The 17,828-nt window shown below is 28.5% G+C and overlaps 2 protein-coding genes across 2 annotated transcripts; one reads left to right on the top strand and one right to left on the bottom strand.

The window, feature by feature from the left end:
- Window positions 1–4,691: 4,691 nt before the first annotated feature.
- On the top strand, window positions 4,692–6,975 carry OCT59_007966 (uncharacterized protein; the record flags this gene model as incomplete). Its single annotated transcript, XM_066142149.1, has 2 exons — window positions 4,692–5,629; window positions 5,781–6,975. 2 exons carry the CDS (start codon window positions 4,692–4,694, stop codon window positions 6,973–6,975), a joined length of 2,133 nt encoding a protein of 710 aa, XP_065999056.1.
- Window positions 6,976–16,664: 9,689 nt separating this feature from the next.
- On the bottom strand, window positions 16,665–16,901 carry OCT59_007965 (uncharacterized protein; the record flags this gene model as incomplete). The annotated part of the gene is made up of 1 exon (XM_066142147.1): window positions 16,665–16,901. The coding sequence occupies one exon, from the start codon at window positions 16,899–16,901 to the stop codon at window positions 16,665–16,667; it is 237 nt and encodes a 78-aa protein (XP_065999055.1).
- Between the last annotated feature and the right edge of the window lie 927 nt (window positions 16,902–17,828).

Raw genomic sequence — 17,828 nt, 5'->3', positions numbered from 1 at the left:
ATTCATCATATTATTTATTGATTTAAACTCGTAAATTGCTTTTTCTAAACTATATTTAGATTACGAAAAAAGATTATCATTATTTTTTTCTCACCTCTCTTTTTTAGTTTACCAACAATTTTAAACTTTCATTAATAGTGACTAATTTATTCTTATTTATTAAACATTTTACTCTTAAAAACTTTCTTTTTACTCTTTTGTTATTTCTATTGGTAAATATGTGGATGAAGAAAGTGGATACAAAAGTTCTAATAATGGTATGTTGATAATAAGGGTTAGTATTGGTGTTGGTATCATGTTAGGGTTAAGATTATGGTTAGGTTAAGAATTAGGAATTAGGGTTTGAGTTTAGGGTTTGGTTTAGGGTTAGTTTATTTATAGTTTATAAGTCTAACTCTTCTTTTTTTTAGTTATTTGTAGGGTTAGTTTGTTTAGTGTTTATAAGTATCTAACTCTTCTTTTTTTTAGTTATTTGTGGTGGCCAAATAATTTTATTTAATGAACATGATACTGTATCTTTATATTTATTAAAGACCTTTACATTATAGAAGGATGTAAACAATCTTTGAGTGAATGGACATAGAGTCAAGGTTTTAGATTAGTATTTTTCATTAATGGTCATTTATTTGTGATCATATTTGAATTCATAATTCATCCTCCACCAGAGATACTTCTACCAAAAAATTAAATTGTCCTTTTTTTGTTAATGCATTTTATTAAAGAATAAAAATCCACAAGGCTTTGTATTTATAAACAAGTCATAACCATCCTTTAATAAATCAATGACTGAAGATGCAAAAAGATTTACACCTGAAATGATTTATGATATTAGATTATAACCATTCACCGTACAGTACATTTGGTGTGGCAACTCATCTATTTAAATGATCTATATTCTGCAATTAAAAAATTTTGTCCAAGTAGTAAATCTTTATCAAACAATGCAGCCCAAATACCAAACTGGTCTGACCAATAAAAAGAGATGGATCCTCAATGGATTGTAGTTCATAGTTGGGATGAAAATAATACTTTGATTTATTTATTCTGGATGTTACCAATTCAAATAGGAAATCAGATTCATTATTCTGATTGTATCTTTAATAATGTAACTCATAAAACCAACCATCATGGCATGGCATTATTATTGTTTTTTAGATTTGATAATCATTAAAGTATTTTACTTGCCTAAGCTCTTCTACTTGATAAAGTCTTGAATCACATATATGGATGTTCAAACAGATAATAGAATCAGCCAGTATATAACCAATAATTATTATTACAGATGCTGATCAAGCTGTAGATGCTGCTGTTTGACAAGTTTTTCCATTAATATATCCTGTTCATTATACTTATTATATCACCCAAAATATTCATAAGAATCTCAGGAAGCTATTAAATGATAATCATTATCAAAGTTTTCTAATATCATTTTATAATTGCCAGAATTGTTTTGTTGAAGAAATTTTTCAGAAATGATTTGGCAAGCTAATTGATAGTTTTCTCAAAGATAATTGCAAATCAAAAATATATTGGATTCTTTACAGATACTTGAAATCTATAAACAATGTTATTTCAAAATCATTTGATATAATATTACAACAACATTGAATGACATCAAAACAATATTGAAATAACATCAAAACGACATTGAAACTATATTGAATGATATTATAATAAGTTAATAACATCAAAATGATACAGATGCCTACAATAATTTACCAGATTTTTTAAAATTACTTAGTAATTTATAGTAAACTTAGCATTTTTTAAGATATATAAAAGTTTGTCAAAATTTAATATATTGTAATCAATTTTTTTTTTTATTTAAAACTAATCAATTGTAGCTTTTAAAAATATAATTAAAGATATAATTTATATTGAAATTCCAAAAGTTATTTAAATATAATTAATATGTAATCTGATTATAAAAAGTTGTTATGCTTAACATCCATAATTTTTTTTATATTTTAAAACTATTTAACTATTTATTTTGATATTTAAAAATTATGATATTTAGCTAAATTTTGAATGAAATTTGTTGGAAACTTAGACTTTTTATGCAATTTTGCAATTTTAAGATCAAGTATTTTAAAAAAATCTGGTAAATTACTGTAGGCCTCTGTATTGTTAAGTTTAACTTAAATATGTTATTTTAATATTATTTCAATATTATTTTGCTTTGATATGCAGTATTATTATTTCTTTTTTTTTTAATCTTTTATCAGTATTACAAAAAATTACGATGTAATCAATCACAATTTTGATGCAACAGCATCACATCAATAAAAGCATTCACACTAAAATATAAAAACTAATTCTAATTATTTCTTGTTAGAAAATATGTAACATCAACTAGGATTATTTAAACTATATATGACACTCAACTACAAATGATTATAACAAAATAAAGGCAGGGTACAATAACCTGCCCAAACTACAGATTTACATTAGTAGCAAATCCTGAAAGAGTCTAATCTCAATGTGGAATTATATTGGGATACATAAGTGGCCCATTAGAATAACAACTGAAATTTGGCAGCAAAACTAAACACAACACCTACTTCATCATCCTATGATAATCCTATTCCACTATTACTTTGCTAACAACTTAACATGGTTTGTATATAATGTACTGTAATTTTTAATTTTACAATACATTTAAAAAATTTTAAGATACTCATTATTGGTCTTGTAGGGACATAGTGCAATAGTTAGTGTAACATCAATTGTAATATTAATTTATTCATGTATATTTAATATAAATTATAGCAAATTATTGTAAAATATATTGTAAAATTTAATTATAAAATAAATTGTAAATTTAATTTGTATTGTAACTTTAATTATAAAATACATTTCCTCTCATTGGTATTTAAAAAAAAGAAAAAAAGCAAAACATTAATAAAACGTTTTGCCAAAAAAAAATCATTTCATCAAAATCTTGCTAAAAGAATTAAATTCAAAAAAAATATATTCCTGATTTCCTTTTCCATGTGCCCAGACACGTCTAAAAAAAAAATTTAAAACTTCAATATATGTTTCATTATAATAAATAAACTAAGACGAAAAAAAAACTTACTATAACAAAATCTTACGCATCTAAAGAGACTCAAAGAAATATCTATAAAAAAAGAACTATTAATATCTGTTTGTTAAATTAAAGGAAAATTTTGAAAACTTACGAAATGTCACATCCAGGAGACCAAAAAGCTGTCTAAAAAAGAAAAAGAAATAAGTAACCATTTTTAAAAGATGGAATAAAGAAATTTAAAAAAAAAATAATACTTCACCAAAGTCCCGCATCTAAAGAGCTGAAGAATCGCCTAAAAGAAGAAAAATTGAAGCATTAGGAAATGTTTTGTTAAATAAATGTTTTATCCAAGAATAATTCAAAAAAATCTCTACCCTACCGAATTGTTACGTGTCCAAAGACTCAGTCATCAAAAAAAAAAAAAATTGAAACATTAGTATATATTTCGTTGAAATATATAACAACAGTATAGATACTTCTGATTTCTCACCGAATCTCACGTGTCTGAAGGGCGAAATGAAGCCAAAATCTAGAAAAAGAAAAATTAGTATCAAAGACATAGAAGGAAACTATTAGTAATTAAGACAAAAAGATAAAATAAGAATAGAATACACCCACCCAGAAATTGACAAAACCTAAAAAAGAAACACAAAAGAGCCACCAAAACCTAAAAGTAAAAAGAAATCGAAGCATACACCTACAAAAAAAAGAAAGGAGAAAGTTAATAGTAAAGACAAAAGATATAAGAAAGACCAGAAGAAATGACACTTGCTTCCATTTCCAGGGAGAATCGGCAAACCCTAAAAGAAGAGAAAACTGAGAAAAATGAATTATTAATAAAGTTCGTTAAAGTAAAATAATCAAAAAAAAACTAAGAATTACCATGCTGAAATCCCATTTCCAAAGAGACCTTAGAGAAACGCCTAGATGAAGAAAGTAAATGGACTGTTAGAAAATGTTCATTAAAACAAAAACAATTAAGGAAAAAAAATTTAACTAGCTTACCGAAATTTCACGTCCAAAGAGACAGAAAGAACCACCTAAAAAAAAAACTGAAATATTAGAAAACGTTTCATTAAAATAGATAAGAAAAAAAAATTAAGAAAAACAACTATTAGAAATCATTCGTTAAAATGAAACAATTAAAAAAAAAAGACAAACTTACCAGAAATTTGCACCTAAGGAGGGAAACGCTTAAGATTTTTTCAACAAAAAATGTGAGAGAAGCAGGAAAAGAGAAAGAAAAGAGAATAGTAAAGGGAAGAGGGAGGAAAGGAAAAGGAAAGAACAAGGGAGAGACAAAAGAAGAATACGAAGGGAAGTGAAAGGGTGAACAAAGGAAAAGGGAAGAATGAAAAAAAAGTAAAAAAAAAGTTTAAAAGAAAGAAAGTTTAAAAAGAAAAAAAAAAGTTTAAAAAAAGTTAGTTGATCAAAGTCATCAAACTGCGGATTATATCACATGCACGTAATATATAAATAGGGCCATAGGGGTTTATTTTACGTATATATTAATGGTGAGGGTATTTCAAAACCTTTTCACGTCGATCTCTTGACCAAAATACAGCTAACGAACTTTACATAGAAAAATATTTTTTCAATAGATAAACACATAAATTTTATTAAATTTTTGAACTCTCCGACGTGAAAAGCATATAACAACATGGCAGAAAATACTCGCTCCAAAAGTAATAAACGATCAAGCCAGAAAACACAATTTGAGAACTATACTAATAATCTATCAGACAAAGAAATGGTCGCAGAAACTTATAAAGCTAAAGAAAAAGCTTCGTCGTTGTCTCAAGCAACGAAAAAATTAAAAAAAGCTGAAGCCTCTTCTTCACTATCGTCTCCAAATAACAATGATAATAATATGATCATAGACGATAAAAACGAAATGGAACACCCAATTTCTTCTGAACCTAACGTCTCATCACGTGACGCATCTACAAACGTTTCGCAAACACCAATCACTAATAGCCAAGATGCAATGGACACAGATCTACCAGAAAACAATTCAGATAAAGGAATTACACAAGGATCTGCAGATACACAAATTACATCTGATACAAACAATGATGTAAACTCACATAACTTAGAAATTTTTAAGGAATATAACTCACGTTCAGACAGTCAATATATATTATTTTTCATGAGAGACCAATTTGATAAAGAAAAATCAAACAACGAAATTCTCAATGACCTAAAAAATGCATTTTTAATGGAAAAGGACGTAATCGAATACAAAATCAACAAAAAAGCCACAATTGAATTTTACACTATTCTTATTGGTACAGAAGAAACGTTCAACAAAATTAAAGATAAACCTGTACCATTGTTGAACAATACTGCGCCAAAAATTTATTCCCGCGATGCTATAGACAACCTGATTAATCACGATATTAACAATTTAAGAGCACGCTCAGTCAATCTTTTAAACGTGCCAATCAACTATGATATAAATCTTTTAATCAAACATATAGCTAACTTTACCAGCAGCGCCATTGACAGTTATAAAGAATTTATCCCAATAGACGCATTACCAACCGCAATTTACCATCTAGAATCAAATACAATCTTAGATCGCCTACATATAAAAAAGTTACGCTTACATTCAATAAACCAAATGCAGTAGAATACTTATTATCACAACACAAATGGGGCATTTTAATAGAAAACTTTCTCATTAGAATTGTACCTATAGACGAACAACAACATAATTTTAAAAATAGAACAACCCCTACGTATGTAGTTACAGGGATCCCCTCAATGCTAACGTGTTGAATTTAATTCCTTTAACAGACCATCTAAACGCACGATCCATTGAATTTCTCCCTACTAAACCAGTATCACTACACAAAGTAGCTAATATATATTGTAATATTGATGATGATAATCACGTACAATATTCTAAATTCGACACAAATTTTCAAGGATTCCAATTACATATTTACCCTGCCCAGAAATTTAACCTAAATGACACATGTGGCTACTGTGGCAAGGAAAATCACAACGTCTATGATTGTAGTGAAACAGATTACACAATTATCCCACATAATAAAGAAAGAAAATATAGGAAAAAATTCTTGAAAAGACAAAACTCCTATACTCTTAACGATAATGTTAAATTATCTTATGATCAAATCAAACCATTAATGTTTTCACAACGCAACCGTCCTAATCCACATGGTCGTCATAACACAAGACCACCACCCAACCAGGGTTACCAAACTAAAGCACCTAATAATTCTACTTTTACTCCTCGTGATAAACGCCATAATCGTGGTCCCGCATCTCGTTCCACGTTTATTCCAGATAATGATATGAATAACTGGGATGTTAATCCAAATAACGCTAATGCCAACAAACCCACAATCAAAGGTAAACAAAGGGCATCAGACAACTCTAACAACGATGAACTGCTTAATAGAATCGTTCATTTAGAAACAATTATTAAAGATCTCAGCTCAGAAATAATGGGATTAAAAATCACAGATAAACAGCATAAAAAAGACATTATTTTCTTGAAGGAACAAGAAACGCGACATGCGAACAATATGGAAAAACTCAATCAACATTTAACAACGATCAATGAAAATATGGCTAAACAAGCCGCTACAATTAGTGGTGTGCCAAAAATAGTAACCTTCCTAGAAAACCTGGAACAAAATGGATTCTTCTCACAATTTAACGATAACAACCAAGCGTATGGATCAAACAACTACAGTTATCCTCCTCATGATGAATTCGTCACTGAAGAACACCTGCAAGAAGAATATAATGATTCACAGAGCGGATACGAATCATCTAGCACAGTTGAAACTCATAACGTATTCCTGGATACGGACTATACGCCCTCAAGACCCACAGGAGGTTATCCCACTATCACTTCTTCCATTAGTAATAAATTTGGTAATATGCTAGGCTTAGGCCACAGGCAACAATAGTAGATTATAATCTACCATATAACGAGTAATATCTCTCAAACTATCAGGGTGGACTAATGATGGACAACAAATTTAACAAATTGGTTACGAAAGTTCGAAATATAACTTCGAACATATCTTCTTCTTTTAATAATAAACAAAAAAACCAATAAAAACCACAAAAAAATATTAAAAACCAAGAAAAAATCACAAAAAAAGATTCATTTATTAACAACAATGATACACATTTTAATCAAAATTTAGATAATATAGATGATTCTTCACATAATTCAGGCGTTCCCGATTGTTTTGATTGGATACACGATATCAAACAATTTACATTTGCTAGCCATAATATTCAAGGAGGCTCAAAAAAGAAATGAACAGAAATTATCGAAATGATGGCTCATCATTGTATAGACTTTTTACATATATGTGAAACTAATGAACGAGATAATACACAGGCAATCTCGATAAATCGGATCCTCGATAAACCGGATTTGGCACTATTTCGGATTTTTCTTCTGGAACCAAATCATCTATATTAAAACAGTCTTGATATATCGGACTTTATTAGTAAAATCTTGATATTTCGTAAATCGGATTTTATTCTAGATCAACTATAGTTAAAAAATCTTGATATGACGTATTAATTTTTTCGGAGTCCGAAATAATTATGTCAATCATTTATTAATTAGGCAAACAATTTTTCTCACTGTTTTTTTTTCAAAATATACTTTAGCATGAGAGAAAACAAAGATACGAATAATAAAAAGAAGAAATCTTTAACATTAGCTCAAAAGAAAGAACTCTGCGAAAAACAGAGATCAAAAACTTAGTGGTGTTCAATTAGCAGCACAATATGGAATTTCCACTAGCACAGTTTCCGATATTTTAAAAAGATCAGAACATTGGCTTTCCATTGATACCACTTTACCAAATGCAAATAATTTTCGTGAAAAATCTAGTGTTTATCCACAACTAGAAGAAGTAATGAGCATTTGGGTTGATCAACAAATTTCAAGAAATTTAACTATAAATGGGCCTATTATCCAACAAAAAGCAGTAGAGTGTGCTAACTTACTTGATATCACCAACTTTTCAGCATCTGCAGGATGGTTAAGCAACTTTAAACAGAGAAATAATTTGCATACATATAAAAAAAAAGGAGAAGCTGGCAGTGCTCCTATTGATGAACTTCCACAAATGAGAGCTGAATTACGAGAAATTCTTCAAGCATATGAACTAAAAGATATCTGGAACTGTGATGAAACTGCTCTTTTTTGGCGTTTAGAACCATCCAAAACAATAGCACATGATCCTGTACTTGGTAAAAAACGTCCTAAAGAACGTGTTAGTATTTTGGCAACTTGTAATGCTTCTGGTGATGAAAGATTGCCTTTAGTTTTTATTCATAAATATGAAACACCACGTGCATTAAAGGGAATTGAAAAAAGATCTCTCCCTGTTTGGTATTATTGGAACTCTAAAGCTTGGATGCAAAGAAGTATTTTCAAACATTATCTTGAAAGATTAAATTCCAAAATGCTTAGAGAAAATCGGCATATTATTTTACTAATAGATAATGCTAGATGTCATGAATCTGAGAACATCAATAGTCTTTCAAATGTTAAGGTTCATTTTTTACCACCAAATACAACATCATTTCTTCAACCATTAGATCAAGGCATTATTTATAGTTTAAAAGCACAATATCGCAAATTGCTATGTCAAAATCGTATTCAAGCTTATGATTTTTATGAAGAGGGAGACCCCATTCCACCCCCAATTGATATTTTTGATTCAATCAATTTAATTGCTGATGCCTGGAAAAAAGTATCTAAAAAAACAATTCTTAACAGTTGGGCTAAAGCTGGAATCCTTCCCAATAATAATATGGAAGATTCTGAATGTTCAGACAATTCCGATTATGAAGAAGATAATATTGGACATGAATTACAATCATTAATTGATGAGTTAGGATTCGTAGATCCTTTAGCTGTGAATGACTATATTAATATTGATAATAGAGCATCTGCTGAAGAGGAATTATCATTACAAGAAATTGTTGACGTTGTAAAGGGAACAAATGAAAGGGAAATTGAAGAGGAAGAGGAGCAAGATGAAATCTCTACAATAGTTGCGTTAAATAGCATTGAAAATGTAATTAAATATATTCAACAAAAAGATTTAGAAATTGGTAATTTAGAAATGAAAAATTTAATTAAATTGAAAAAAAGGATCTTTTTTGATAATATAAATGAAAAAAGGCAAAGTAAACTAAATGAATATTTTGATTTTAATGTATGACAGATAGTTCTTTTATAATAATAAAATTATATTCATTTTTGAATAAAATTTTGAAAATTTTGAACGAAAAATCACGTGATTTCTTGGTATTTCGGATTTTTCATATATTTTTATATAAATCCGGTTTGGCGAGATTTTTTCGATATATCGGATGTCTTGATATATCGGATATTTTTACTGGAACCAACTGATCCGATTTATCGAGATTGCCTGTGTAATTTTAGTTTAGCACAATCCAAAGCCCATATTAGATATGTCTCACCTAGTCCAAAAGATGACTCTCCTTACAAAACATTTTATATTATTAACAACCCGAATGAAAATAAAACGGGAGAGGGATCAACATTAATAATGACACAACAACTACATAACCACTTAGAAAGTATGACCATCAAGATCAAAGGAAGATATATATACACTACTTTCAATTTCAAAAACAAAACAAAAATTTTTATCCATTCAATTTATTTACCACACCTTGAACTTAAACACAAAACACTTTACAAAGATATTATTATAGAATTATATTCAACGCTTTCCAAACAACCGACAAAGCAAAATCACGTGACTCTATTATTAGGAGATTTTAATATACGAGATCTCAATCAAAAGAAAATTTCTGTAAAAAGAACTCTGTTTTCAAAACAATATATAGAAGACCATTCAACAGATTCAAATATTATGCACTTAATATTACAACATTTCAACTTAATTAATTTAGCTGACAAGTTTGGATTATCTACTGCACCGACACATATCCCGTCAGATTCTAATAAACAACTGAGCGTTATTGATTACATATTTGGATCTAAAAATTTATGTAATAAAACTTTAAACTTTAAGATTCTTAACATGGTAGACGATGAATTTAATGATTATAACTCTGACCACAACCTTTTAATGGTATCGATAGATCACCCTAATGAATACATCAGAGTACATAGTAACAATAACTACTCAAAACTAAGAGCTAGCTCCTCAAACGACAACGATCACTACAATATTAAAGACTTAAATACAGATCAATGGAATAGATTCCAAATGCTGTTGAACAACTGTGCTTATCCCATATATGAAGAATCAGATAGAATTGGTGACCCACAACAATTTATTAATTTACGTATGAATCAAATAGATCGAGATATTAAGGAAGCTCTAGCTAAAGTAGATATTAAAACTTATCAACCTTCGATTCCAAGAAGAAATGATTTTCCTTTACATATCAGACAACAATATAATCAGTTATATCAACTTAGATCCCTTACCGTTTATATGAACGACAAAAAACAAATAATAGATAATCACTCAGTAATTGAACGGATTAATTCGAATTTGAATAAAATATCATGTGACCAAATAGATATGAACAAAATTTCTTTTATATTTCGAAAATTTTGGAGGAGAAAAAGGAAATGGCTCATAAAACTTTCCAAAATTCATAACCTAAACATAGTCGATTCACTACCACACAATTTAGAAAATATAACTGAAATCGATATTATCATATCCATTATTCAACAATTGGAAAAGCATATTAAAGGTTCTTTGATAAAGGATCGCTCACAATGGGATAAAGATCAAATCAACAAATTTATTAATAGACGAGATGATGATATAAAAAATAATAACAAACGGATGTTAAACTCTATATTAGAATGACATCCTAGAAAGATTACGCTTGATCGAATCAAATATCAAGATAATGACGAAATTAAGTACTCGAACGACCCGATCATAATTACTAAAATCACTAATGAACATTTTAAAAATATTGGTTTATCGAATACAAGTAATCAAAAATATAACAAAGATAACGGTTTTGATCAATACTGGCAAGAATTTTATACTCCCAAGCATAATATTCCTTTAGAAGAATCTAATTCTTTAGAATCTCCTATCACAATAATTGAAATGGAAGATGTTATAAGAACGTTACCCAACAATAAAGTGCCCGGGGTATCAAAGATCACTTATGAAATTATTAAAAAATTGCCTAATAATTTTCTCAAGGAAATCCTTTATTTATATAACTTTTCATTAAAATATGAAGTAATTCCCAACAGCTGGCTCAAAGCTCTCCTTTACCCGATACCAAAACCTCAATGGTGGGATAATGACATCAAACATACAAGACCTATTGTATTATTGGAAGCAATTAGGAAACTACTCACGAAAATTATTAACAACCGCCTTAATAAATATTTGAGTTTCAATAACATCTTACAACACAATAACAGAGCTGGGGTGCAATATTCATCGTGTATGGAAATTATATTTAACATACAAGCCTCGATTACTGCAGCAAAAACTTTACACAAACCGTTATATATATTAATTCAAGACTTATCGAAAGCATATGATCGCGTCGATATTCTGTTACTAGAACAAGCTTTGTTGCGAATTTGTATTCCCTCTTCCGTTATTAATTTTATCATTAATTTATTTACCAATAGAAGTAATCAAGTCATTTTTAGTGATTGGATCGGAGATCCATATGATGTCGAAATTGGTATTGATCAAGGAGAATCAATTTGTCCTCTCTTATGGGTAATATATTACGACCCCATGTTCGAAGCAATCAATTCCTCCTTTTTTCCTGGTATTAATTATAAAACACAAATTACAAGAAAATGTTATTTTCCTAAATTACAAGATTTCGATAATAATGATATAATCGAAGAAACGCTATCACACAAAGTACTTGGTTACTTAGACGATACAACCTGGTTAGCGGAAAACATCGAAGATCTGGAAAACAATTTAATGATTGCTAATAATTTCTACGAACTTGCCAATATTCATATCAACAAGGATAAATCCTTTATATTAGTTAATAGATATGCTAGGAAAAGCTCCTCACGTATTATAGCAGCTAATCCACCTTATATCGACATTAACTTTAGATCAAAGATCAAAGTACCTGTACTTAATAGAAATCAAAGTACGCGTATCTTAGGAGTATATTTTAACGCGGATGATGGTCGTCAAACAAGTATCAAAAAAATTTTTAATATGATTAATTACGTTACCATGTTAATTAGAAAGAAAAAACTTACACATGATCACGTGATCTATGTGATCAACCGCGTAATTATTCCTAGAATCGAATATATTTCACAAAATTTTATTTTAACACCCAACCAGTGTAACAAAATTAATATTTCCCTTCAGTCTACTTTTAAACATTCTTTAAATTTACCCAAAAATTTATATAATTCAGTATTACACTGTAATATTTATCCTAATATTGTCAATTTTTTTGATCATCAATTGAAAGTTCAATCATCGTTACTAGTCGCCCAAGCAAATTATCCTCATACTTCAAATACTCTAAAATTTTTATTTTTACTTACACAACAAAAATTTTGGCTTCCGAATTCTCCTATTAATTTTTTTAATCTTTTTGATAAACCTTTAAAATATTTTTCACGAATAGAATCTTTACTAACTTTTTTCAAATTTTATAATCTTTCTATTTCCACTAATTTTACTTTTAATGTTAAAGGTGGTAATTATCCGATATCACATTTTATAATTGATCCGAAATATTTAATGAGTCATATAGATAGTTTAAAGAACAAAGGGATAATGTTCTTAGATCATATCATCACGAAAGATTACGCTTTTCTCCATGATTATAATACGATCAAGAAATCTTTACAACATAAAGGTGGTAAAATCCCTCGGTGGTATACTTTCTTACAAGACCATATCACCATCAATAATTATAGGTTGAACGTTGAATTAACGCTACCAGTAATCCAAAATCCTACTGCGGCTAGACCTTCTACTCCGCCAACTTCACAAGAAATTATATATCATACAAAACGACTACAAAAATGGGTGATGGCATGGATACCAATGAAATCGGCTTTAGTTTATGGAAAACTTTTAACTACTACTCATTATCCAAATTGCATTCCAGTATCGTATATAGAACATTGGATTTACAAAGATTTATCTTCCATAGTTAGAAACGATACCCCCCGATCGTTACCTACCATGATCGTTCAATGCCCAGGATGTGACCAACACTTTAGCTATTATGTGGGTGATTTATGACCTAAATGTATTTTACAAATCAAACATTAAGACTTGTTACTTGTAGAAACACTCAGTAAACAAAAAAAATTGAATTTAACGAACGTCAATAATAGAGATGTAAACTCATTTCAACTACTCAAGTATAGTCACCCTAGTTATCGTATTTCAGCATACAATGACTACTTGATACAAAATAAAAAAATTCCTCCATACATAGATCTTCCTATCGCTCCTCCAGCTCCAAATCAACCATATAATCCCAACGATAATCTAATTAGTAGTTTAATTTTACAAGATTCTATAATTTCTGATCTTAAAAATTTAGCGTTGATGCTCAGTGATTTTACAATACTCCAATTTTACACCGATGGCTCATATCAGAATAATAGTACCGGTAATGAACCACCTATGGGCTATGGATGGATATTAGCTAACCATTTAAATGACAACATTTTCTACTCAGGATCATTAAAATTTTTTCCGTCGTCAACCAAAGCCGAAACAATGGCCATTCTAACAGCGCTCATAGTATGTCCCCCTAATTGTATAGTAGAAATATATACAGATTCACAAGCGGCAATAGATGCTTTTCATAAATCAAAAAATTTACACTCAATTTCACCATGACGCTTTAACAAGATAAACAATAATATCTTATGGTCAACGATCCACCATATAATCAAAAAATTATCTATTAAAGTTTCCTTCTTTAAGGTAAAAGCACATTCAGGCGACCATTACAATGATTCTGCAGATACATTAGCCAAAGCTGGGAGGCTTATTCTAACCCCAACTACCATTAATCATGAACATTTACCATCACAAACACTTACCTTGGAATGGAATGAAGATCATATCCAACACCCCTCTTTATCTTTTGTCAAAGACGCTACAAAAAATAATCTTATAGATTGGTCCCTATCATCGAAATGGTTCAACTTTAATGGATGGAATGATAGTACTAGTGAGAAACACACCAAAGACCTAAAATGGAAAATTTGTTGTTCTACACTTTCCTTGCCAACTTTAGACATTTTAAATAGAAATTACCCACTTTTGATTAATAATAACATTACTTGTTTATTTTGTGACTCTGATCCTGAAAGCAATCACCACCTCTGGACGTGTAAGAGTACCAGAGAAATCATAAAGGAGTGTTTTATTATAATGGGCAACAATTTGATAGACCTTCTTAACAAGCACGCCGAAAAATCATTACTATTGATTGATGATAGCGTTAAATTTTCCAAAACCTTCTGATGGGCCTATCGTGAATCGTGATGAAGAATTACATCCTGTTGCGATCCTTCTACTTAAATCTTTTATTACCAACGATATCATTGGTATATTCCGTTCACACTTTAACTCACTAAAATCCATAATCAAACTATTATTACCCTTTATCCATGAATGTAGTATTTTATTTAAAATGAATATATGGAAAAAAAGGAACGATAAGTGGAAAATTCAACGTGACCTGTTAGGATTAACTAAAAAATCTTTTAAAGACTATCATCAAACATACCGTCACAACCCTTCAGCACAACCTTCATCACGAAACAGACAAAGAAACATTCGAGATTTCAATTATATTAATCCCTTTAACAGTTTTCGTAATTTTAAATTATCAAAAGATTTTCTTTATATTTTATTTTCTTCTTCTAATTTTTTACATAGTGGTCCTTTTTTTACGCATTTAGAAGTGAATGACGAAATTACCTATAATTCTCCTTTATCTATAGATGCTTGTTTATTTTATAATGTATACTAGTTTTGCCACATCTAATTCTTATATCAGATATTTTAATTCCATAGTTTTTTTCTTATTATTGTAGATAATAGTTAGTTCTTTATTTTTTTCTTTTTTCCTTCTACCTGCTCCTTCATCGGTCGTGTTGTTGGAGTAGTCTATGGTATATAATAATTAGTTAGGGTCTGCCCCTCGGGATAGATGATGGACTAAATGTTGGGCGCAATTCTTGTAATTAATGCTCTCTTAGAATAGTCCTTCCAACTTTACATAAAATAAATAAAGTATATATTAATGGTAATTAGATTATGTTATAAATAATTAATTGTGAAATTCATTATACAATATTTTGTACAATATATACATAAGTAAAATCTTGTGAAACATTGTAAAAAATTATAAGACTCATTGAAAAATGTATCAGAATTATATATTTTACAATTGATTATAAATAAATTAATATTAAAAATGGATTGTTAGAAATATTGTACTATATATTTTCAGATTTAAAATACCTTGTACAAGGCTCGTACAAGGATCACACTATGCATTATGAAAATTTAGCATTGTTAGCAAAGTAGTAGTAGTGCTCACATTTATTTGTACTATGGCTTCCATTAGAGCTATTCAGCTTGAGATTTTGTGTTTGCTTTGTGGTTGTATTTTGGTTACTCAATACTTTCTCTGTTTTTTATCATTATTGATTGTACTGCTGCTTTAGATATCTATAAAATCAAAAAACAATTAATTAGTATAGTTAGCTCAAAATAGGAAATATTATAAAAAATAAAATAATTAACATGTACAAGTATCAGTATCATTCTGTTATTCATGATTAGTATATTCTGGAGAAACTGGTGTAATAAGCTCTTGAGAATATGGCGTAATATTCTAGGGAATCTGTTGTGATATCTTCTGGAGTATCTGCTATAGAGTTATAACCCATATTATTATCCTTAGAATTTGACATATTATCATGGTTTAGATGTTATTATATTTGAACTAATATATAATTCATTTATTTCTTTAATAATTTTTCTCAGATTAGTTTCATTTTGCCATAAGTTGAATTCCTTCTGCTCTCTCTTATACTAAAGAATTAATGTTACAATTCATTTAAAATTTAAAATTTTAAGATATTTACTGAAATTATTAACATATCATCAGATCATCCCTCTTTGAGCCATATTATCAATTGTTTTTGGAAATCAATAATTTTTCTTGTTAAACTAGAAGAATGAAATATTAGATTAAATAGCAACTATAGAATTTAAAAATTTTACTCTTTGCTAATCTTATCAATCATGTTATTAAGAAGGCCTGCATCAATATCCTTATACATTGTAGTATTAGCAATTTCAGTTAGATGTTTTTTATATATATGTCTCATTGCTTCATATTTTCAAAGTATTATGTTTTAAAAGCATTAATGTGTAATGCAAGTAAAAATTACCAAAAAATTAAATATTTTACCATATATCCATTCTATATTCTCATAATAATTATAACCTTTATCATATTTTGGAATAGGGTATTGGAAAATTTTTATTTACTTGTTACATTGTTACAAAGGTGCTAGGATGAAGACCATTCAGTAGATTCTTTTCTAGGTATAATTGTTTTTTTTACAATTAATCTTATGTTTACAAATTTCTTTAATTGAAGATTGTTTGGGTTTTTCATCTGATTGTTCAACAGCTTCAAATGTCTTTTGTTTTTCACTATTTTGTTTTTTGTTATCCTTAGAAGTTTGTTCTTTTAGTAGTTTAAGTTGTTTTTCAAGTTTTGCAATTTTGGTCAAAGTATTTTTTTCTAGTATCTGTAGAAAAGTTTGAAGAATCATTATCTGATAATAAGTTGAACTGTTGAAGGATTTTTTGTTTCATAATATATATTTTACATAAATTTTATGGAAACAGTATTCTTTCATTTGTATACAAAAGAGAACATAAAAAGAGTAAAAATGTGGGAAAATGTGGCTAAGTTTAAATAGTTTAATAATGCTCACAAAGTAAACAGTGATTACTAAATAATTACATCAATGATTTATGATTTATAATATTATACAATTATTAAATCCTAATTTTTATATCTTATTTCTATATTTACTATTGACTAGTATAGCATATATAAGTTTAAATAAAAAACTGAAAAAGAAAAAAAATACTTTATAGAATGAAATTGTTAATCTTATAGTTTATATCCAAATGGATATAAAAAGTTTCAAAAGCAACAAGAACATGCCATGGAATGAAAGATAAAGAGCAATCTGAACAAACAATTAATAATTTTGATCAATACAGAGATTTCAATGATTTTGATGAAGATTTTAATCAACAATCTATAAATGACAACTGACGTTGATCAAGAAATAGATAATACCATTAGTAGTGAATGTACTTCATCAAAAATGATTCTAGTTCATAAGCGATTCTACTGCTTATAACTGTAATTTATTAATTAGTGTAATTATTCCTGGACCTAATGCACCATTTGATCTCAATTCTTTTTTATATATAAATACTAATAAAATGAATTAAAATCTCTTAAAGGTATATTATTTATTAATGATATTTATAATTTTAATTAAATAATAATCTTATTTATTATAGAATGTATAGAATGCTATGATGGTTTTAAAAAAGAAACTTTTACCTTATGATGTTCAGTAGTTTCTTGGTCAGGTGATACACCTGCTCTTGCAAAGTTGAATTATAACATAATGTTAAAAACTTAAGTAATTATAAGTATTTTAAACCTAGTTAATTTT

The sequence above is a fragment of the Rhizophagus irregularis genome, chromosome 16, assembly GCF_026210795.1.
Source record: "Rhizophagus irregularis chromosome 16, complete sequence".
In the NCBI taxonomy this organism is placed as follows: domain Eukaryota; kingdom Fungi; phylum Glomeromycota; class Glomeromycetes; order Glomerales; family Glomeraceae; genus Rhizophagus; species Rhizophagus irregularis.
Note: the sequence above shows the minus strand (reverse complement) of the source record. Positions and strands in the feature narration are given on the sequence as shown.